The following is a 25,688-nucleotide window of genomic DNA, read 5'->3' as shown; positions in this document are numbered from 1 at the left end:
CAGCACCTGTACATAGTAGAGAAAACAATATAGAACATCCTTCTTCAGTTTTGAAGATGGGGGAAATAGAGGTGTCACTCTGCTATGTTCTTGACATGGTGAATTCATGAGAACGAGGTAGCCAGTACTGCATCCAAGAAGGCTTGTACCATGACGAGTGTGGTCCAGTGTGCTGCATGCTATAATGACATTGTTGAGGAACTCTGTAATGTGTTTGTGGGAGGAAGAGTGAGTGGGAATGATAGACAACACATGATTGATAAAAGTGACTGTAAGACAATGGAACGCTACCTTCTGGCTGTTAGGTGTGGTGAAGTCCACTTAGCGTATGTATCTTTAAATAAATCACAGTCCCCTGATGCTTAGTATCATCCTCACGTATAAACTACTACCGGTGTATGATGATTATGATTTGCAGATTATAGTTCGTCGTTATTTAACTGGGTGTATTTTACATCATGGAAAATAGGTGGAGACCAATTAATTAGTAGACATGCCTACAATTTTAAGTAGGAATGAGATTAATGTTGTACATGTTTCGAAATTTTGTGCATTGTCTGATATTCTACCTTTCTGTGTAGGTGTGTGTTTGTGTGTGTTTGTGTGAGAGAGAGAGAGAGAGAGAGAGAGAGAGAGAGAGAGAGAGAGATCAGCTACAATTACCCAATTACCAGACTTTTGTGCTTTTTCTAGTCCTGTATTTTAATAATACATTTGAACAATCACATTATCTTAACAGTTTTAAGTATTAAATCATGGAGAGGGACTGTGTGTGCGAATCTGGGGAAGGAGATGTGACTTTATGTACTTGGCTTTTGGTATGCCAACATGTTATATACTTGTATTTTAACCACTTTCATCTCATAAAGGATTTGTAAGGCCACTGATAAACGTCATGTTCAACAAGCTAAACAAACCAGAATTACATATTCTGCCTGCTGCTTCAACTTAATGCAGATACAGTACTCATCTTTGGTTAGAACCTTGTAGTCAACCTTGAAGTAATTGTAAAAAATATTTTGTGATAACATAATTTTTGCATTATTTTCATACATTATGGAATACAATAAAAAGATGCCCTAAAGCCAGAAAAAAAATCCTATACCAGGCATGGAAATCACAATTGGGCTTGCCTCTATTTACTGTGTAAGGCCAGCTACTAATCAACCACTCATTGGTTACAGGAATTTTGTATTCAGTTTTTTTCTGTTTGTCTTACAAGCTTCAGTTATTTCTATCGACAATGTGGGTGTCCACTTTTAAGAATTTCTCTGTACAGTTTTCCCAGTATGTTTAATGAATTCAGAAAATGTTCCATGGGCTAATTGGTCTCTGACTGAGTGTTGTTGTCGTAAGACTAGTAATTAGAACTTACACGAGTCACCATTGTTTTACTCAGCAACAACTAATGGTTTGAAGTGCTGCTGTGTTGGCCAAATGTAGTGGATAATCATTCTGTGTTTGGTCAACCTGATGTAGGTTTTCATCAAAAACTCACTTTTTAATCTAATATGACTTAGTAAGAAGACTGTGAGAATTATCAGAACACCAGCAAAAGGAACTTCAGTCCTTAATTTAAATACTTGTTTAGTTCGAAAAATGAGATTTGAATTTTTTTTTTTTTTAAATTGCCATGGTCTCTGCCATGACTAACCCTACAGCCAAAAGTTCATTGAAATAGTGTAGAGCATATTCAGAATAATAGCACTGAAAAGATGCAGACTCGTTGCTTTGATGTTGATTACAAGACCATTTGAATGAACTGCGGAAAATTAGTCAGTTCCTCAACCTAATTAGTTATTCTATAGTCAGATCTTGATTATTCTTATGTTAGCTTTTGAGGAAACTGCTTGTAAACTCTTGTATGGATATGGTTGTGATGTTATCCTCGCGAGCTTCTCTCTCTCTCTCTCTCTCTCTCTCTCTGTCTCTCTGTCTCTCTGTCTCTCTCTCTCTTTTTTTTAAAAAAAAGAGGAGAGAGGCACCACATAACTCAGATTAGCTGTCAACCTCCAGAGGACAGCATTAATTGAAATGTGATCAGTTACACAATAATTCTCAATAAATCCCTTTATTTCCCTCATTCTGTGCCCCAAACTTGGTTTTGAGGTTGGCACACTGAATCTGATTTTCCTTAATTTATCTGTTAGAAGAAAACTCACATTTTATGTATGTTTTATTATCATATATTCATTTGTTTGTTCTATGCACTGTGTTTATATTTGATGACTGAATTTTTGATAATGGTTTCAGCTAAACAATGTAAACTGCATGCTTTTGTTTGTTTACAGCAAGCAACTTCTATTGCAACGCACATGGTTAAAGAATGGGGAATGTCTGAAAAAGTTGGCCTCCGGACATATGATAACAGCAACAAATCATTAGTTGTTGTTAATGAGCTTAGCCCAGGCACAGCAGAATTGATTGACAGTGAAATTAAAAGGCTAATGATGGTAAGGATCGTGTTTGGTTTTGTGTGTAACACTTTCATATGTGAACAGGGATTATGTGGACAAATAGTAAATAGTGATGTGTAATTATAAATTGGTTTTTATTCTCTTGTCTCTCTCTTAGCTAAGCCACTGTGCACTAAGTAAAGGCATTCTAAGGAACTTAATTACCTTCAAAGTATAAGGGAAATATACAAGGTGTATTAAAAAAAAATCATCTGATTTAAAGAAATCGCAACTATGATGTTATTTGAGGTACGTGCGTGAGCAGGGCTTGAATATTCAAACTTAAGTATAGCTGTCACTGGAGCTCCGGAGAGGAGATTCTTGCATCTCATTGATTGTTTGTGGCAGTGCCCTTCTGCTCCAGTGGCAGCTGTAGGAAATGTGGCAGCGTAACTAACAAGGTGCGTATTAAAACTGCGGCCGACTGGATAATGGCTGATACAGCACTTCGTAAAGAATTGAGGTGTGCAAGTCAGCCTTTGAGTGATTTTCATTTTACTACTAAATACATTAAAACTACTTGAGAAATCCACCATTAAAGTAGAAAAGCATCAGCATTCCTCTTCATTACACCTAAAGACTCCCATCATGCATTTGTGCATGGGATAACAGGTACAGCTTACAAATTTGCCATTCAACTTCCCTCTTATGTGTCTTAAAAGCCCAATCTCAAACAAAGTGTACTCCCATTACCCCACTCTTTTGTTTCTTCTAAATTATTTAAAACTACACAATATTTAAAGCAAAGTATGAATTGTAGAATATTTTAATTAGTGAAATATAGTGTGTGTTTGTAATTGGTTTCAGCAGCTTCCTAAAAAGCCTGTATATGATGAGATTCGCTCTGACAACAGTAAAGCCTCATTTACACCAGTTTAAATTAAAGTAAAAACAAGCAAAGTAGCTTTCAAAGACAATTTACCAGTTTTTATTGCTGTGTGCTTTTAGCTGTGAACAAATGCTTCAAATGGAGGGAAAGAGAGAACATCAAGAATGTGTACATGAATTTAGACTTTCCCAGTGGATACAGTTGATGAATGCTCTCAGATTACCACCTGGGTGGCAGTATTAAAAAACCACTACATTTGGACGAGTGACATACTGATCGTCTTTTGTCGAAGTGTTAGATTTTGTAGATGTTGTCCTTCTTACATATGTGGTTTATTTGTCAAGTTTGTGTAATATTTAATGTACTTGATGTTCATCACAGACAAGCCTATTTCATTACTGGAAATTGTTCAATATTATTAATATATATGTATTTTTCAACAGGAATCTTATGAACGTGCTAAGAGCATTCTCAAAGCTCATCACAAAGAGCACAAATTGCTGGCTGAAGCTTTGCTAAAATATGAGACACTTGATGCTGAAGATATTAAAGCAATAATGAAGGGCAAAGATACTTCAGATAGGAGTCAGCCTGTATGACAGAGGAATGGTTTATAGGCAGTGTCAAACTTTTCAATAAATTTCCGTTCATAAAACAAAGAAACCACACTGTAAATTGAAATAAATAGTTTTCAGCTGTGAAGAGGATGTGATATCGGACCTTATTTTATGCAGTTTGTTTTTCCATGTACAGACCACAGCAACAGACATTTTGTTTAATGTAATTTCTACCATTAATTTATTGTACCCAACGTTCGTAATCCTGCAGTTGTGATTTACTTTGTTAAAGATGAGTCTTCCATACATACATCTTTGTTTTTCCTTATAATCCGGCCAACTGTCAGGAATTACAATTTCGTATAATTTAAGGAAAGAAATGGTGTATTTTTGGAACACATTGAATTTTGAACTGCAGTTTTTCTAAGAGGTTTAATGAAATATGCTCACTTTACAACCTGTGTATCACTTGTCATATTTGTGTGTTGTACCTGTAGTTTTAATTCCATCCTGCCTACATATTTTAATGATGACACATTGATTGGGTTGGAAGTTACTTGTACTGCCATTATTTGCCTGCATCCTGTTTGATCTCATATGTGACACTTTGATGCACGTCTTGAACAAAATCAATTTGCAATATCTCATTGTGATTGCCACAGTTTGCATTTTATATAAAAAAAATAGGAATATGCACTTTTATTTCAGTGTGATTTGTTAGTTGTGTACACCTGAAATAAATATGTGTATTTCATTTGAATTTGTTACTGTATTATTTTTTTCAGTTCATTGTTACTTGATTTTATAATTCTCCTGTAACGATGTCGTCTATGGTAAGACGACATCTTTTGTTTCTGAGATGATTGGGCCTACTAACATAAATAGGTGCAATATCTTGTCACATTTCCAATCGCAGCATGACATCAACTACAATTCCATCGTATAACAGACTGTATTAGTTTATAGTAAACAGATGATTCTCATTGGGGGGAAAAATTATGTAAATCTTACTTTTTTTTCAATTTGTGTGTGTGTGTTTTCTTTTTTTTTTACTTTTTACCCCTAATATATTAGTATTACAACCCATTATGTAAGCCGCCATGCAGCTAGAGAGTAGAGAGAATGAAAGAAAGAAAGGGGGGGGGGGGGTTAAAAGGTCACATTTATCCATAACTTTTAAGCTGTGAGTGTTGAATAAAATTGGTTGACTGTGCAGCTATAATGCTAAAGAGGTATTTAATTTGTTTAACCTCTTGCAGACATTGATTACTGTATATCGTTGCTACATATGTGAGCAGTTGGTGTCTCAATCTTTGTACGTACCAGCATGTCTGTACTGCACTGTTGTTAGCTTTGGAAATGCCTTTTTTATCTAGTGGTAACATAATGCCAATGCCTCTAAGTAGATGAGACTTCTGACACACTTAGAGCTGCACTGATAAGTGATAAATATTACCCAAAGAATTCTGTAAAAATTTCATTTTATTGTGTGACACCTAATGTAAATCAAATGAAAGTGTTACAGCATGGATTTAAATAAGCATGAAACTTGCTTGAGAGCACCACTAAATCAGCTATTGAATGTTTGTTGCACTTTGACCACAGCTATTAACTGTACATGATAGATGTACGATGTTTATTATTGAACAAGTGGTGGTGTAAAGCTGTATTCTCCACAGAGTTTATTGCTGTCAACTTGGCTGTTGGACATAGTGAAAAAAAACTTTTGACTAGCAGAAATGTAAATACACCTTAATTCATGAAAAATTGGAACTAATTGTCACTGGAGAAGTTCAAAAATATATTGTGACACCTTAAAGAAATGACCAAGAAGGAATTCATACATGGTTCTCTCTTAGTTTTAATTCCTACACAATATTTTTGTTTCAAGTAAAACATCAGTTATCATTTGAGTCAAAGAATAGGTTCATTCTTTTGCAGAACATGCAGGAAATTCATTGTTGTCCTCAGTCAACACATTGGAATATTCATATATTTTCAAAATAAACAAAAAGAAACAGTACTCTTCTTAGCACTTAATGTTCTTGCACACAGAACTCTGCCCACCACCAGAGCCCTGAACATTAGGAAAAATAAAAAGTGGTGTATTCAGGCAGTATATTTTTTAAATCTTCTGTTGTTCTTATTATCTGTATGCCCAGTGCTGCAGAGAATACATCATTCAGCAGCTGGTAGATCACAACCACCTGGTGTTGGCTGTTAGATGGTGGCGCAGATTAGATTCTGGACACAGTGTTGCCAACATGTCAGATTTTCTGTGTGGATGACACTTTCAACATTACACGGGTTTTAAAGTCATCGTTATTCGGTGCTAAAGAAACTATCTGCATAGAGCATGACGTAGATATACATTTACATTGTCTGCTTATTCACTGATAAAGATGTCATTTATGATTGACCTACATGTATTTACTATTGTGGTTGATCGATGCATACAAAGCTGTCATAGTAGTTTACATATGGTGTGAGCATTTGCTGGTTAAATTCTTTGCCTCCTCTGTACACTGTCTGCGTAGAATGTAATAAAAAGTCTTTAGGTACTGTTATTCAAATCTACAGAGCATATTCATAAGAGATGTTCAGTCGTTGTTGACCGCTGTCAATCTTATTGATTGCTGCAGGTAGAATTTCCCTTTCTTTCTCTGCCATTAAGTGTCTGTGAAATGCCTTTTTAACTTGTCCATGTTAATTGTGGGTCATCGAGAGTTCTTGTGGGAGCAATTATTATCTGTGCTCATTACTTATGTAGCTGAGGATTTTCTTAATCTAATCCATTGGTCATCAAACTGCGGCCTGCTGTCCACACATGGCTTGAATCAAGAATTTGTGTGGCCTGCGTTTCTCAGGCATATTTTATAATAATATCCATCTAGCTAGTAACAGCTGAATAGAAAAATGTCAACCAATGTTAAAAGACTTTTAAAAGTGAAGATGTCCTGGTCAGTAACAACAAAAATACTTAAGAGAGACAGTAATATTTTAAGATGTGCTTAATTATACATGATATAGGGAATTCAGCTGTGAGCTAAGTAAACTTGGCTGCTTACCTCAGCAGCAGAGGGTAAGTAGCGTAACAACTCCGGGGTTAGAGGATATGAGAGGAGAAATGTTTTACTCTGTTTCTTTCATTGCTGACAACTCGTTGCTGTGTGTGTGCACCTCATACAGATCAGCTGCTATGTTACAATTTTCTAAAGGAAGTAACATGGATTCATGAATGCACATTAAAAAGACAGCTTCAAATGCCTACATGTTTGTAGCAAGGAATGTGAAATTAAATTAAGTCTGTTGTAATACAGTCAAGTCAGTAGGCGAAAAATGATGTTCATAACGTGTAGTAAACATTTATGATCATGTATCACAATTCATAGTGCACTTAGATGCAATTAGTATTACCGTTATCAATTAAATTAATTGATCATTGGTTCACACAGAGAACATACGAACACTTGATCAGCCAGTTACACCATCACATCTTTGGGCTCACTGAGGGTGGCAGCTGTCTGAAGCAGAGACAGAGAACAGTCAACACAAAGTGTCCCGAATGGTGTCAATTTTTAATGATCATTACTTGGAGACCAGTGGCTAATTTATTGCGCTCTTACTGTAGATAGTCTGTTGGGGGCTTGTATCTGTCCTAATAATAAAACTATAAAACCATTGTGTGTATCTGAACACACTAAGCTCCAAAACTAATAGAAAAATTTTCATGGCATTTTCACAGATAACTTAAGCATAACTTGAGGCATCTTATAAGCCATATTTCATCAGAATCAGATCCTTTTACGCTATATTTCATAATAATCAGATCACTGAAAAGAAAGATATAATAATTTTAAAGCTTTAGGACTCTGCTGAACTTAATAGTTTGGATAGTTACCTAAGTGATGGCAGAAGTACTTTCGGAAGTTTATGTCACTGATAGAATTAGGTACATAATTACAAACTACTACATTGTATTTACTTGGCTGTGATATGAGGATTTACTAATTTTGCTTTTTGTTTAAAACTGTGAAGTTGCGTTCCTTCTTTCAATAAGTTTCATTTATATTTCCAAATTCTCAAAATAAATATGACAGTTCTCAGAAAAAATGTGACATACATTGAATTCTCCTTCTACAATGACTGTTAATAACAATTTTTTGTTACCTGGAACACTGCAGATACATCAGTATGGACATGTCAAAACTGACAGTTCCAGAGAACAGAATCGGATTGAATTTTACGTGTAACAGTTTCCATCTTGTTCCCATGATGTCACTGTGATTGTCATAGCCACTCTTCTTTCATGGTACGCACTTTATCTGCAAGGCAGGACTTGACTGGCAAAACAGCAAATGAGAGTGCTACCATTTCTCCAGCTTACAGATATGTTGCATGCATCCACTCCAGAATACTTGCACATAAAGGAAACAAACTTACAGTGTTCTGTTCTAACTCATTACTTAAATAAAACTTTTATGGTGACAAATCATCAGTCGTTGGTTTTTAAGATGTCATGCAACACATCTCTCCATCAAGAGATGCATTACACTACAGAAAAATGGCCATAGTGTTAATCTTCTGTATAGGTACTTACATTCCTGCAAGCAGCTGAGCGTCTTGTTGTCTCTATATACCACCATGTTGTGCCCTTAGAGGTAGAACCTAAACTTTGTGAAACCAACCATAACTGCGGGTAGTACCTTCTCACATATTCTATAAATGTGTTCATGATTTGGTAGCCTGCAGCAGGCACTATGTTTCTATATTCAATTTGGCCATCTACTTCCTTTTTGGTTGGCAACACTGCGCCGACGCGGACTCTTCGAGTATTTGCTGCATAAATAATTATAAAAAGCGTTGTTATTAAGCTGTTTTTAAATGTTCACAGTTGTTATAAATGTAATCTAAGTGTTGTTAAATTAGTGGAAGTGTTAGTGAAGTATAAAATAAGATTAAAATGGGTAAGAAGCGTATTTTTCTTCTCGCACCTGTAGCACGAATCCTAGACCTAATTTCACGCGAATTGTAAGTAAGCAGTGAATTAAACTTATAGGTAAACATTTCCAGTGGGTAGAAATATAAGTGTTGTTACATTAGTGGAAGTGTTAAGGAAGGTTAAACGGGGTAAGAAGTTTATTTTCCTCCTTACGCCTATAGCACGCATTTTAGGCTTAATGTCACATGTGCGTATCGTAAGTAAACGGTGACTTAAACTTATATGTAATCACCAGTTTTTTTATTCAGTACTCTTTCAATTTATTTATATCTGCCTGAATAGTTTCTAGGGTCCTTTGTTTACATTTTAGTCAGTACTTAAATCAGTTTATACGATTTCTGTTTTTACCATGAGTGAGAAGTGCGTGGCATGCTGTAGGATTGTTAGTTCCGGGGTGTGGTGTGATGGGTGCTGTAGTTTCATTCATTGGGGCGAATGTAGTGGCGTGGGAAATGGGGACATAAATGAGGCTCACCAGTGGTATTGTAGTATCTGCAGTAGAGATAGGAAAATACTGGAGCAGGAAGGGAAAATTGCAGCTCTTCAAGCTGACTTAGACAAGGCAAGGGAGGATCTGGACAGGTTAAAGAGGGAGAAGGGTGAACAGAAGTGGCAACAGGTAATAGGGGGAACAGGCAAAGGAGAGCATCAGACAGCTTTGTCATAAATCTTGAAAATAGATTTGACCTGTTGCCTCAGTCAGAATCTGATGATCTCATGTAGCTGAAACTGTAGAAAGGGCACAACAAGCTTTCAAGGACTTGAAAAAGGTAGGGAAATTTGTAAAGAGAAAGAAAGTTCTGTTGTTAGGTAGAGGTGTTGGCCAACTACTGCAGGAAAATCTAGGTCCAGAGTACCAGGTCACAAACTTTTTCAAGCCTAGCACAGGTCTGGGTCAGGTAACAGAGGATATATGTTCTTTATGCAAGGATTTCACGAAGGAGGATGCCGTGGTTATAGTGGGTGGTCCGGGAAACAGCATTGACAGAGACTCTGAATATTCCATAGAGAGTGACCTGGTGAGGATCGCATCAGCAACGAAGCATACGAGTGTGGGATTTGTGTCTCTGTTGAGACGCCATGATGGGCCTCATTTGAACTCTTCCGTCAGGAGGGTGAACTTGGAGTTGGAGTGGCTGCTTAGGATGGATATAGGGTCCCATATTGGTTTGAGTCCTGTGGATGCTATCGATAGGTGGGACTACACTAGGCATGGCCTTCACCTCAATAGGAAAGGGAAGGGAAAACTGTCTGGGTTGATTGCAGAAAACTTAAGGGGGGACACTGTCACAAGTGGTAAAATACCAGTGGCCACAGGTGTCAGAGGGATGCCTTTTTTAGGATAGGGAAGGGGGAAAGAAAAGGAGTTTTAAGAGAGATTGGCAGACACACTCAGTTTGAGAAAACAGATGATCAGGAGTCAGAGTTTAGCACACAGCCTCCATTTAAACCATGTTTAACAGAAAGTAATCAGAAACTGCCAGTTCATCTCTGCCAAAGCTGTTATAATCCCATTAGTATGCAGTATCAGTTATCTTTATTACACCTGAACATTCCGGGACTCATAAATAAAGTTGATGAACTACTCATTTGTATTGATGAAATTAATTCATCTAACCAAATTGACACAATCTGCCTCTCTGAACATCAAGTGACCACTGGTATAGATATGTTAGACATTCCAGAATTTAAGCTAGTTTCCTACTTCTGCAGAGTAGATATGGATGGAGGAGGAGTTGCCACATTTATTAAAAACTGCCATAAATTCAAGAACATTGACATTAATAAATTCTGTTTAGAGCAGCATCTAGAAGCATGTGCAACAGAAGTAGGGTTCCACAACAGATCCTATATAATAGTAACTATTTACCGAGCACCTGCAGGAAATTATAATCTATTCATAAATCATCTAGAAGCTCTTTTGGGTTATTTAACAGGAAGAAACAAAGAAATTTTGATTGCTGGCGATTTTAATACAGATTTTCTAATGCAATCTTCCAGCAAACATTTACTGCAGTTAGTAATGTTGTCTTTCAATCTAACTCACACTGCAAACTTTCCAACTAGGATCACTAAATCCTCAAGGACAGCCATTGATAACATTTTTATAGACAAATCAAAGGAACAAAATCATATCATAAAACCTGTAATAAATGGACTATCAGATCACGACATGCAGCTCCTTGTTTTAGATGTAAATTCTAAGCAGATTATCAAGACTGCTAAATCTGTGTACAGGAGAGTAGTCAATCAACCAAAAATTGAGTGTTTTAGAAAACTGCTCGAAGATATGAACTGGAAAGATGTTTATAGTGCTCATGACATGAATGAAAAATATAACACATTCATGAACAATGTCAGTACCATGTTTGAAAACTGTTTTCCTCTAAAAGTTACTCAAATTAAACAGAAATCTATAATAAAACCATGGATTACACAAGGAATAAAGATTTCCTGTAAGACATAAAGGAAAATGTATCTGTTGACCAAGAATAGCTCCAATGCTGATGATTTAGCTAAATACAAGGAACACTGTAAAATATTAAAAAAAGTAATTCAGACATCTAAACAAATGCACTACGAGAAGAAGATAGCAATGTCAGGGAACAAAATAAAAACAATATGGGATATAGTGAAAGAGGAGACTGGTAGAACCAGAAAGGAACAGGAGCAAATAGCATTAAGGGTAAATGACACATTTGTAACCGATGGGCATAGTGTGGCAAATCTATTTAACAAGTACTTTATATCCATTACTGATAGAATGGGATTGTCAGGATCAGTAAATAATGCACTTGAATACCTGAAACTAGCCTTTACAAATGGCTTCAGGTACATGAATATGTCACTCACTTCACCAAAAGAAATAACTTCCGTAATAAAATCTTTAAAAACAAAGCATTCTAGTGGTTACGATGAAATATCAACAAAATTAATTAAGGCATGTTGTTTGCAGGTGACACAAGTATTGCAATAAATAGTATGTCGAGCGTAGTTCTAGAAAGATCTGCTAATGATATTTGCATGGATATTAATAAATGGTTTAAAGCCAACTCACTGACATTAAACTTCGAAAAGACTCACTATATGCAATTCAGAACCTGTAAGAGGTTTCCACCCAGCATATGCATAAAGTATGAAGAAGAGCAGATAGAGGAGGTTGACAGTCTTAAATTCCTGGGATTACAACTTGATAATAAATTCAGTTGGGAGGAGCACACCACAGAACTGCAGAAACGCCTTAACAAATCTGTATTTGCAATTCTAGTGTTAGCAAACATAGGCGACATAAAAATGAAAGAGCTTTTGCATACTTTGCCTACTTTCATTCCATAATGTCATATGGTATAATATTTTGGGGGTAACTCTTCAAGTCAAACAAAAGTTTTCAGAGTCCAAAACCGTGTAATACGTATTATTTGTGGAGTAAATTCACGGACGTCCTGTAGGAACCTCTTCAAAGAACTGGGTATACTAACTACTGCCTCTCAGTATATTTACTCCTTAATTAAATTTGTCCTAAATAATATATCTCTTTTTTCCAACAAACAGCTCAGTTCATACATACAATACCAGGAACAAAAATGATCTGCACAAGGACTTAAAAGCACTTACTTTAGTTCAAAAAGGGGTCCACTACTCAGGAACACTCATCTTCAATAATTTGCCAGCAAACATAAAAAATTTAGTTACAAATAAAGGTCAGTTTAAAAGAAGCATGAAGGACTTACTAGTGGCCAACTCCTTCTACTCCATTGACGAATTTTTTAATAGAAACAAATTATGTATTGTGCATATTCATACTATTAATATTGTTATTTCAGCTTTAAAAAATAAAATAAAATATATATTGACATGTTCCACATCCACGAGGATCTCCTCAGCACGGATCTATGGAACGAAAAATTAATCTAATCTTTCTGCAAGAGAGCTGCCATTTTCCATACAGAATGGTTGTGACAGGTCTATATAGTACAAGATTTTACTGTTAGATAAACCCCTCTTAATTTCATTGAAATCCTTTCCACATTAGTGTGTCCTACTATATGATACATTCTTTCCATCAGTTTACAGAAATAAGCTGGATTAAGGCTCTGCTTCTTAACAAATTTAAGATAAAACTGCACATACCAAAGAATGACTTCAGTTGTTTTCCACATTTAGCAGTGGCACATTCAGAAATTGTGTTTTATTTGGCATCACCTCACATGTCAGCGTAGGACTGAGGAAACCAACCTCGATTTTGATTTATTAATTTAATGTTAATCTCCACAGCTGAATTGACACTGATTTTAATCATTAATGAAAATTGTCTCAGCTGTATCATTACATATTTATTGTGTTACAAACAGTTTCATTGTTAAAACATCCTCAGGTTGCCAGTTTGTCTTGTGTGTTGAACCACAAAGGTTGCTCATTTTGCTTGATTACACTGCCAAAATGATCTGGCTCGTAATCAGTCATGGAGGAAGAGGCTGTACATAGGTCAGGGATGAAGCACCATTTCCTTAGTCTGGACATGGATTGAGACTGGTGTTGGTGATTGGAATTGAGCTGCAGACCACTAGTAAGACACTCCTGAATGACTTGGACTTTTATTTGTGTTTGGTACAGAATTGTGATTGCCAATGGAGTGGTGACTATTGGCTTTGGGATGCTGTCATGAGCCACATAATCACAGCAAGTTGCCATCATCAGGATCACCTGGATGGCAGTGTGCCTAAGCAGCATCACTCGCTGATGCCAGCACATCAGCAGTAACTGATGGAGCATGCACTGCTGCCAATGAATGGCAGCCACAGCCAGGCCGCTTGCCCACCTTGGCCTGCAGAGTAAGCACAGAGAAGGATGATATTCAAATCATAGCCTCCAGCATTACTGATGTGGAAGGCATGTACGCACCTTGGACAGAGATCAGCAACAAGGTAGTCCACAAGGATGAAAGTGCAGCTGCAGGGTAGTTAGGCAGCTACCAGTTTTGACTCAAACACACATCCCAGCAGGAAGTTGGATATCCTCAAGAAGTAGTCATCCAGTTGGTGACTCGACAGTGTGAAGTTGACAGGTAGCTCGTGTTTGTTCTTTTGTATTAGTGGATGCCTGTAGCTTCTGGGCCTTAGTCCAGAGTGGGTGCATCACTCTGTACTGTGAACAGAATTCGTCTCGAAGGTAGAGACTGGTGCTGGCATCACAGATACAATTGTATACTGTCTGAGAACAATGGATCACGATGAGTGAGAGGGTCTGATTCAAGTACTATTTATGCAAACTAGGCTGACTAGTGTTTTCCTCGTGCCAGTGCTTTAGTCTGGAACTCAAAACAAGTTGGCGCATTTGCTCACTACCGAGAAACAGTAGTGGCTTCCCTTGTAATGCTTTACTTGTCTGGTCACCATTCCTGGAAGCCTTGTTGCAGCTGAAAGGTGTCTCAACTTCACTTTTCAGAAGCAGTGGTGGGCGTATTTTGCTGTGTCGGTGAACTGAATAAGTATTCTTGCACAGTGAATGTGTAATGTTACTTCAAATTTGATGACCACTGTAATGATGGCAGCTTGCTCCCTATGATATTGTTTTGCACAGTCTCCTGCCCAATGCCCCACCACTCCACATTCTTAGCATTGCAGTTTGTGGCATTGTCTCCAAATGTGACCCAAATGTCCACAACAATAGCACTTCACTTCTAAGGAGGAAACACTGTTTATCCTGCACCCAAGTGGCTATGTCTGCTTTCTCTGGTTTTATAGCAACCTTTATGGCAGCAGCGAAATACTTTGGATTCTCCATCTGTACTTTTGTCGACATATCAAATTGAATTCCTCTAACAAATACATCTAGTACTCTGCTTTCTGCCTCTTGTGGAATGTCACGCTGCTGTAAAACCTTCTCTTGATCATCATCACAATTGTCTTGAGAGTAATTTCATCCATCTCCCCATGCTGTCTCAATACTATCTAAGATTGCTTTTACCGACTCATTTCGTTTTTGTGACATTCCATTAAGTTTTTCCCTAAAGAATCTATCACTATTCTGCTGACATTAATGCTGATAAGAGTCCCTTCTTATGTTGTTAAAATATGTGTGCCTTATTCAACATCTTGTGATACAAGTCTTTGCTCCGCCATGTGCAAATATACTTTGTCCAACCAATAAAACAGAACAGCAGCAGCTTTAAGATTGTCAATACATAGGCTGACATAGCTTCAGTTGATTCACCTGAAAAAGGAGTCACAAACTAACCACATGGAATCCACAGAAGGAAGGGAAACATGAATGGATTTATTGCCTCTACCATCCCAGCTAGTTCACTCTGTCTACCCTCATTATTCGCCGTTGAAATGTCTGCTTGCCTTTGTAATGCTGCATTCTTTCCTGATAGTTCGACAATCTGTTTTGCCATAGTTTCAATTTCTTTCTGTGTCGCCATTGCCCACGTTTCTGGCATTGTCAAAAAATGCAATATACTTAAAGTACGCCACATGAAAATGACAAAAGAAGGACAACTACTGTGAACACTTAGGCATAGATACAAGAAAAATGACATAAATTCTTATGAAGGATCATACCCCACAGAGACCTAGTGCTAATGTTCCTCAGGCCCATAATGTCGGCAAGTCATATGTGACTTGTACTACCTGCATATACAGTAACTTTGAACCATCAAATTGTAATACTGACACCTCACTGACTGTAAATCATACTCCACAAATCCCTCTAATACATGACAAGTCCACTGGTTTGTCTGGTATTTAAAACTGTATGGACGAATTCTTAAGCACTTCAGTTATATCTACCCTGGTCTTACACATGCACAATTCAAAAAGGCCACCAGAAATATGAAGCCATTTCGCCAAACTTGTACCATTTAAACTGCAAGCCAGAGCCAATGACAACCATGCAGACAGAGCATCATCTCAACAAGTGGCAGCAGCTGACATTTCAGTAAACATTCTGAAATGATATTGCAGAGACCGGGAAGTAACCCCAACAATGACAGAGAAAATGACTGTATGAAGGTCAGGATGAAGCACCACTTCCTTCATCTGGACAAGGTGGTGGTGCTTAGTGTTTAACGTCCCGTCGACAACGAGGTCATTAGAGACGGAGCGCAAGCTCGGGTTAGGGAAGGATTGGGAAGGAAATCGGCCGTGCCCTTTCAAAGGAACCATCTCGGCATTTGCCTGAAACGATTTAGGGAAATCACGGAAAACCTAAATCAGGATGGCCGGAGACGGGATTGAACCGTCGTCCTCCCGAATGTGAGTCCAGTGTGCTAACCACTGCACCACCTTGCTCAGTCTGGACAAGGGTTGAGAGCAGTGATGGTGATAGGAATAAGTTGTAGACCATTGGTAAGATGTCCCTAAATGGCTTTGACATTTATTCTTGTTGGGTACAGAGCCATAATCTCCAGCATGACTGACTTCAAAGGCATGTGCATGCCCTGGCTGGTGATCAGCGACAAGGTAGTCCACAAGGAATGGAGTGCTATGACAGGGTAACCAGGTAGCTACCAATCCAGTATTGGACACACATCCCAGCAGGGAGGTGGATACAGTCAGAGGTACACCCAGCTTGCGATTCAGTGGTGTGAGGACACCAGGTAGCCTGCATACAATTTTTTGTTCAGACAAATGCCAGTAGCTTTGGAGCCTAAGTCCACAGTAAGTGACAGGCTGCATCACCAAGTACTGTTGAACGGTCTCCATCTTGATGTTAGAGGCTGGCACTGGCACCATAGTTCAGTGTCATGCACACACCTGGACACTGTCTGAGCACATTGAGGGAGGGGGTCCAATTCATGTACTATTTATGTGAACCAAGCCAATTGTTTTCCTCTCACCAGCTGTTTAATCTGCAAACCAAAACAGGTTAGCACACTCACTTGTTACTGTAAAGCAGTAGTGGCATGTATTGCTTTTCTTGTCGGGCCAGTTTTTATGGACACCCTGTTCTAGCCGAAAGGTGTTTCAACCTCACTTCTCAGAAGTGATGGTGAGCCTATTTTGTGGCATCGACGTATGGATTAAGTATTCTTACATTATGAATATACTTTCTTACTTAATAGTGGGTGGTCACAGTAATGACAGCACCTCACTCCATATGTCATTGTTTTGCGACATTTGTTGTGGCATGACATTCTTCCCTTCATCAGATCTTTACCTATTTACATGTCTGGGCAAAAACATCTGAACATGTTTTATGAGTTGACATCATAATACATCTCTTCTTCCACTTACTCTTATTTAGCATAAACCACAAGGTTCATTGGCTATTCCTTAATCTACATTATTCTACAACATGTCCTAACAAACTAGTAAAATAAATTACCAAAGCTCTTCTTTACCAGCAAATTCCATTAACGGCAAATAGTTCCACCTAGTTGTATCTTGTGCTTGGCATTCCTCCATGTTTACCAGGCACTGCTCATCTAGTTCTTACGTAAGTAATCAATATTTGCAATTGGTAACCCATGGGTAGCTGATAAACTGGGAGTTCATTGGGGTGGGCAGTTTTCTGCCTGTGGTAGATGCAGGTTACACAAAGCAAAATCAGAACCATAACAGTACCCGAAACCAAGACACTCAAGGTCATATTGTTATTGTGCTGTCTTGTCACGACACTGCATACATGCTGAAATGTTTGCTCAGCAGCAATACATCCTTTCTGCAAGACTAAACTAGGTACTGTTAAGTCAGGTTCTTGGTGCTGGAACACCCATCTGCCATAGTGCCACCCCCTCTGTACCAAAGAATAATTGCATTTCACATCTTTGTGTGCCTCTATGAACTCTTCTAGTTGGATGTATTGTAATTCTCTCTCTCTCTCTCTCTCTCTCTCTCTCTCTCTCTGGCACAAATTGAGCTTATCTGCTAACATAAACACATAGTTACCTCCATCCTTAGAGATTAACAACACCTGAGCTTTAGCCTGTACTAATTTGCCCATGTATTTTAGGTTAGTCTTATCTTCCACTGGTGGCTAGTTAACATGATGTTGTCCAGCCTGGAAAACAACTCTCCGTTTCGAGTTGCTGGTTCTGTTGTGCATCCACTACTTCCCCAAATAGGTGCGGGGTCTTCAGAATTTTGTACTCATTCTGGACATTTTTGGCTTATGAGAGAACGAATTGACATGTCTGTCTCCCCTTCTCTCAAGGCTGTGCATACAGGAGTCGGCACTACATCAACGTCCAATTTCAGTGTACACTCCTGTTTGCTTAGAAACTAAAAATTTATCACAAAAACTTAGCAAAGTGCAATATAACCCTACAACAACAAGACAGTGACACAGTTGTCACATATTTTATACATAATGCTACTTCATACATCCTGCACCATTTGTGTTCATTGGCAGGATTGGAATGCATAAGCAACTCCGTAAGCTTCCACTCATCAGTTTCCATTTCCTTCCTTTCCTTCGTAGCTTCAACTTTCCTTGCTGGTAATGAGACTGGAACTTATGACAATGTGTTTAAAGCACCTTTAAAATGCTTAATACATCCTACATGGACAATGGAATTTCCTGTTGGTAACTGTAACTTAACATTCATGGATGATGTCATTTCTGTGGCTTGATCTAGCTCTCGATATGGCATAAGGAATTTTTTTGTTTTTCCCTTTGGTGTGTAGGGATTTGCCATCATAAAACATGGCTATTCTATACTCTTGCTGTTTAACAACACATCATCCACTTACTTTTGCCTCTCAAGAGTTTTTTTATTTGTTTCTTTCATCCATTTCCACACATCCTGTAACGTCTTCGCAAACTTTTTCACCAATTCCCTGTTTTTCCAAGTTTAAGCTTAATCACTTCAAAAAAAAAAAAGATGACGTATTTTTATATACCACCTCATATGGTGATAGCACAATGCTGTCATATACTCCAGATTTGTACACAGCGTTTCCAAGGTAGGTAAATGTCTCGATCGCTTTGATGGCTATTAGCAAAATAACTTAATATTTTGCTGATAGTGTAATGGATGCATTTGATTCTTCTGTTTGATTGACTGTGGAATTGACTATTTCTTAGATTCTGAATTTGAAATAGGTGGCAGAACTGCTTAATCGACATAGGCATGAAGTTGATGCCTTGATTCATAATTGTGTCAGTAATGCCAACTTAAATAGCCTTTTGTTTACCATCGCCTGTGCCACCATACTCACTTGTTGGTTTAGGTTGCAACAGTTGTCTCATAATGTGAAAACTGGTCTGTGATGGTTAACACATAGTGGTTATCCATCAGTACTAGGTTGAATGGACCCAAAATTTCCATTCTTACCATTTAAAATGCCTTCTGTGCTTCTGGTAATCATGGCAGCGGTATGTGATGATAGCGAAGATCAGCATGTTGTGCAATTCGACAAATACTGGTCAACATCCTGTCCACTTGTCCTCCACACATATTGTTCATTTATTTGATGATCAGTTGTTCTGCACCCTCAATGACCTGCTGACACATGATTGTGTACTTCCTTCAACCTTTTGTGCTTCAAAGCTATGGGTAATGCAACACATGACCCAAAATTTGTCATCCTACACAACATCCCACCATGCATTGCAAAGTGCAACTGTGTCCTGGATAACTCACAGTCTGCATCAGCAGTCTGTTCCTCTTGCTTCTCTGTGAGGCTTCTACTAAGCACTTGAATGACCCCAGTCTTTCTTCTTAAGCCATCAGCATTGCTATGTTTGAAACTTCCTGGCAGATTAAAACTGTGTGCCCGACCGAGACTCGAACCCGGGACCTTTGCCTTTCGCGGGTAAGTGCTCTACCATCTGAGCTACCGAAGCACGACTCACGCCCGGTACTCACAGCTTTACTTCTGCCAGTATCTCGTCTCCTACCTTCCAAACTTTACAGAAGCACTCCTGCGAACCTTGCAGAACTAGCACTCCTGAAAGAATGGATATTGCGGAGACATGGCTTAGCCACAGCCTGGGGGAGGTTTCCAGAATGAGATTTTCACTCTGCAGCGGAGTGTGCGCTGATATGAAACTTCCTGGCAGATTAAAACTGTGTGCCCGACCAAGACTCGAACCTGGGACCTTTGCCTTTCGCGGGCAAGTGCTCTACCATCTGAGCTACCGAAGCACGACTCATGTTTCCTGCTAGGTTTATGTACTACCTAGTAATCGATTTCACCCAACCTTAATGGCCAATGAGTTAACCTGCTAGTAGGATCTACAGTCCCAATAACCACTTCAAACCACAACATAGTATGTTATAACTTTCAGTTGCCTACTGTATACTTAAGAATGGAAATAGGTAACACTTTAAAATCCTGATACAGGATAGGAGTAATTCATTCGTTTTGATAATTGGAAAATATTACTACCATGCTAGACGTTACTGCCTCTTTTAATTCCTCAAATGCTGTTTGGCAGAAACAATAAACCATACATATCAATCTTGGGTTAGCCTTCTTGCTGTCTTGGCAAATCACGTTACCTAGATAGTCTACCTCTGTGGTCAATGGCCTTGCCACTGTGGTAACATTGGTTTCTGTCAGATCACCAAAGTTAAGTGCTGTGAGGCTTGGCTAACACTCGGATGGGCAACAATCCTGATTTGCAGAGCACTGTTGGCCAGCAGGGTGCACTCAGCTCCTGTGAAGCCAATTGAAGAGCTACTTGATTGAGAAGCAGTTTTCTGGTCACGAAAACTGACAATGGCTGGGAGAATGGTTCACTGACCACGTGCCCCTCCATATTCGCATCCAGTGATGTCTATTCACTGAGGATGACATGGCACTCAATCGGTATGGTTGGACCTTCTGAGACCTGTTTGGCTGGAGAGTTCTAGGTTTGTGGATGCGAAATGACACATTTCAATTCTTAACATTAAACATGCCAAATACAACTTCTTAAGTACTCCCTCCATTCATGTGTGCTGCTTGAGATCTTTACAAAATAAATAAAGCCCATATACTGTTATAGTCCTCTTAGTTCTCCATCCAGCCCAGGAGAGGAGTGGGGGGAGCACGAAGGTTTTTCATGTTAGTAGGATGTAAATATTTTCCTCTTAAATGTGATTCAGAAGTTTTCAGAACATTGTTATCTGATAATCACATTCGTAAAGATTGTGGCACAAACCCATCACCCAACTATTGTTCTGACTGTAGATAGAGTGCAGCCTTTCTATTGGCTGTGGCACTGGGATAGGAGTGGGTGGCAGATCCCTCACCCCTGAGAAATGTCTCAGATACTCATTTTAACAGCAGGCTGAGAGGACCTGGGTCTGTCCTGGAGGGACTGGAATGAGGAAAAATCCGACTGCTACCAGGGGTTGAGCCAGGGCCGGAGTCAAGGTCTCATTCCCACATTTTACTCCCTCAGCATTCATTTGCTGAGTATGGGCTTGGTGACCCCAGGGTTCCTGAGCTGTGGACTGATAAGTGCCACAGGTCTCCTGTCACCATCAGCTCTGAGCATGCTACAGCTACCACCATGTGACCTGATGATGGAACATTGTGTGACAGGGAACAGAGATCTTGGCTTCAATCTTAAGTTGTGCTACGCGCCAATGAGATGCATGGCTGTTGAGGTGGAACAGTCATTAGTGTGCCACATCTCAGCAGTTGTATGTGGCTTACCGAGGCAAGCGGGGCTCTGTCTAGGTGGACTTTTATTTGCATAACTGCTCATGAGATCAGCATGGATCCTTTGAAATCTTCTCTCCCTCCTCCCAGTGGAAAGTATGGACCATTGGTAGGTACCAACACCCAGTCAAATGAGGGATCATGTAGCAAGTCCTCCATACTTGGGCGTTACACAGACCCTATCTGTAGTAAGTGATAGAATGCATGCTGGTAGCCAGAATGTGTTCCTTATAATCAGACAGGAAGAGGGGAACTTTGTGAAAGTTTCAGATTTTTACATGCAAAAGGTGTTAGAGGGAATCGCTGGAAGCTTAAAATTTGTCAAATGCTTGTGAAATGAGACCCAGTTGGCAGAAACATCCAATTCTCAACAAGTGAAGAACATCCAGGAAGCTCAGTGCCTCGGCGAGTATGCAGTAAAAAGTGAAGTGCACAACACCTTGATCTATAGCAAAGATATTGTGACTAGCAGGGATCTGGTCGATATTCCCCGAGAAGAACTGAAAGCAGAGTGGTCCCAGAAAGGCATCATTGATGCCCCAGAATGGCATCATTGATGTACAGAACATAATCAGGGTTTCGATAGGTTCAGGAAATCAGAATTTCAAACACGTCGGGGAAATTTGAAAAAAATGCTGGAAAAATCCCGTTTTTGTCTCAGTAGATGAAACGGTTTGTTTACTGAGGTGTTGCACATCGTTGCTGGCTGGGTGCAGCTGAGTACGTGTGCTGCTTCCCTACTCCCTCATTACTACTATTTCTCTCCGTGCTACCACTCCCCTCAGTTTTCAAACAGTGGTGCCACCACTTCTTGCCACTAGCCTAGCAGCTGCTGGCAAGAGGCAGGGAGGCATGAAGTTTGTTTGGATCTGGTTCTCAGAGACTGTAGGTGCAGCGGCTGGAGACAGCTGTCTGGTGTGCATGAGTAGCGACAAAAGCTATGGCTCAAAATTTAGTTGTGAGAGTGTGATTGTCATGATTACTGATTCTCAGAGTATTTGAATAAGTTATCTGTTGCATGGCTTGGTCACCGTGGTCTCATTTCATAAACATGTTATCTGTGGCTTGTGAATAGCTGGCCACAGGATTGGATTTCCGTGATGGGCCAAAACCACAGGCCTTTCCTGCAGGTATCTGTACTTGATCAGGCATGCCAATCTGAAGCCATTTGATTCCCACTAACAAACAGGCCTTGTGCGTTGGATCTAGTCTCCCCGATCTGTCCACGGCCGGGTCTGTTTCTGTGTGGCGTAATGCAGTGGATTTTCATGGTTTATCCATGGACCCCGGACTGCAGTGCTCCTAACCAAATGGGCAATTGATTTTGGGAATTGCGACAATCTCACTGCAAGTATGTTGTACAGTGTGGTGTTTTATAGACATTTTATTTGTTCTAGTACATTTTGGCACTTCAAAAGTAGTTTATATGTTAGAAAGTACGGACGATAAGAAGAAGAAAGTTGTCAGTCACAAAATACTTGTAAAATAATGGATATAACAGAGTGGGTAATAACGGACAATAACAAACGTAGTAGAACCAACATTTTATTGACAGTCACCTGCAGTGACGGTTTACACAATTCTTAACCTGCCTTATACACTTCTTTCAAGAGGCCTACTGTTTTCTGAGGTTATTTATGAAATCAGTGAAGGTATTTCAAACCTGTCTTGCGATGCCAACAAAATGTGTATTTTTGTCACCAAATTTGTTTCATTTTATTGAAATAAAATAACATCAATGGTCTTGATGAAATACATATACCATTTTGCTTGCTTTCTACATTTAAAAACTGTTCATTACAAAAGATTACGTTAGTACTTAAGATTTTCACTCACATCAAGAAATACCATCTGTGTGCAAGGATTTTATAGATATTTCATCATTTGCACTATTGTTTCTTGTACCGTAGCGCTGCAAAGACAGATTGTCAACTTACATTTTAACTTCCCCTTGAGATCTTAAAATTTGTTAGGGAAAAACGCTAAAACTTGTCTGGAAATCAGGGAATTTTACTTGGGGACCGTGTGGCAACCCTGATAATGTAACAAGTGCATGGCAATCTTTTGAAATCTGACTCATTTATACTGACTTGCAGCACAAAACTTCCAGAGCATCTTAAGGCTGGTTTCCTCTGTCTCAGCATATGGCCTTATTTTTCTAACCCGATGCACTGTTTCACATGCCAGCACTTTGGGCATACCACATCAGGTTGTAAGGGAGCAGCCACTTGTGGAAAATGTGGTAAGGCTGCCCGTGAAGGTGTTGGTTTTTCATTTCCTCCAAAGTGTGTAACCTGCTCTGGCCACCACCCTGATTGTGGTAGTGACTGCAGTGTCTTCCTTGAAGAAAGGAAGATACAAGAGGTGAAAACAACCAAGTGTCTCTCGTATGGTGAGGCCAAAAAGATTAATAAGGCCATGCAGTCCCTGTAATTCACTATCTCCTTTGCGTCTGCTCTTAACCAACCAATTCAGAAAACCGATGCTGCTACCCAAATAGAGGCTGCTAGTGTTAACGCTAGCACCTGTGTTTGCTAGTGCACTTGTGTTGCTGCAATTCCTTCAAAGCCTACACTTCCTCCCAAAACATTAGACAAGTCTGTTGACACGTACATTGCGGAGCTCCCTGTGCTCCAAAGGTTCAGTCTGGTCCACCATCCAATGGTGCCACTACCACTGCCCTGGTTTTGGCTCCAAAGACTACACAGGCCAAAAATTCAAAGGCCGAGCATCCACTACTGGTGGAGTCGGGAAGTAAATAGTCCAAAAATGTCAATGACATACCATCTGACATCTCTCTTGATGCTTTGGTAGAGATAACAGAGCTTATTGTTGAACTGGGGTGATCACCTTGCCCCAAGACAGAGCCTCCACTCATTATGGCTTCCCCTCCATGGCAGAAAGACTGGGTGAAAGTGTAACCCCCTGATAGATGACTCCCATATTACAGTGGAACATTAATAGGCTCAGGACACATGTGGAGGACTGCTAGTGTAGGAACATCCCCCTGTGTCTGTGTTTACAAGAGACACATTTTAAAGCCACTTACACCTCAGTGCTTCAGGGCTATACCCTTCACCAAAATGATGACCTGACAGGGGACAGAGCCAAGGGAGGCGTCGGGTTTGTCAATACCATGCATCACTCCACTGCTCTCCCCATGGCTACTGACATGCAAGCAGCTAGTTTCAGAAGTCATGGGTGTTGGAGGATCACTGTTTGCTCACTGCATCTATTTCCGCCAGGTGGAGTAGACTCTGAGGTTCTTGTAGATCTTGTAGAACAACTCCTGCGACCATTTCTCCTACTGGAAGACTTCAATACCCATCATGTCTTGAGGGGCTCACCCTCTACTTGCCCCTGGGGTTGGGTTTTGGAGTGCCTCAAGACGTTCACAAGCTGCACATCCTCAAAACCATTTCTGCAGAGTTACTGGGTCATTCTCAACCACTGACCTCTCATTCTGCTCTCCAGCCCTCACGGACTCTGCCCAATGCTACGTCATTGACTACTTTCATTCCAATGACCACTTCCCTATCATCTTCCACCTACTGGATGGAACACTATCTGAAGTAAAGCCTCCAACACAGATGGTCATCAGGGCTAACTGGACACTGTACAGTGAGCTGGTTGAGTTTGAACATCACAACTCTGCCTATGAATGGGTGGACCACATCACACAAGTGAAGGCAACCTGTACCTTCGTGGACAGATGAGTGCTGTCCAGCCATCCAGGACAGGCGTGCAGCTCTTTGAATGCCACCCTACAGCAGACAGCCTCATAGCCTTTTCAGTTGCAAGAGCCAAGGCTTGACGCATAATTAAGGAGAGCAAGAAAAGGTCATGGACTCTACCAAGTGTTCCACTTGTTCTGCGAAAGTACGGGAAGCCATCAGGAAGATTTCTGGTAAACACAGTTATTTACCAATAGCAGCAGTGCTGAAACAGGGATGTCTCCAAACATTGCGTGGAGACATTGCTCAGACACTGACAGTGAATTTTACACAAACTACTTCATTACAGTGTTTCTTTGCTACTGACCGACTGTAGAGAGGGGAAAATTTGACTTCAGATCCAGCAATTCTAAGACTTAACAACTAACCATTCTCCATGTGGGAGCTGGAATCGGCCCTGTCTGAGACTCGTGATACTGCACCAAGGTCATGACGAAATCCAGTACTGCGTGCTTCAACATTTGCCAGCAGCATCACAGGAAATCCTCCTCAACTGTTTCAATCTTAAATG

General features: G+C 39.7%; 1 protein-coding gene across 1 annotated transcript in view; it reads left to right on the top strand.

Moving 5' to 3' along the window:
- LOC124594340 (ATP-dependent zinc metalloprotease YME1L-like) overlaps positions 1-4,852 on the top strand; it is a 110,341-nt gene extending 105,489 nt beyond the window's left edge. The window contains exons 13-14 of the mRNA XM_047132708.1: positions 2,292-2,453; positions 3,729-4,852. Of these exons, the coding sequence (XP_046988664.1) occupies positions 2,292-2,453; positions 3,729-3,884 (318 nt within the window). The 3' untranslated portion in view covers positions 3,885-4,852. The remainder of the gene's footprint in view (positions 1-2,291; positions 2,454-3,728) is intronic.
- Positions 4,853-25,688: the final 20,836 nt, after the last annotated feature.

Source organism: Schistocerca americana, chromosome 2 (genome assembly GCF_021461395.2).
Source record: "Schistocerca americana isolate TAMUIC-IGC-003095 chromosome 2, iqSchAmer2.1, whole genome shotgun sequence".
In the NCBI taxonomy this organism is placed as follows: Eukaryota; Metazoa; Arthropoda; class Insecta; order Orthoptera; family Acrididae; genus Schistocerca; species Schistocerca americana.
This window is presented reverse-complemented; position numbering and strand designations above follow the sequence as displayed.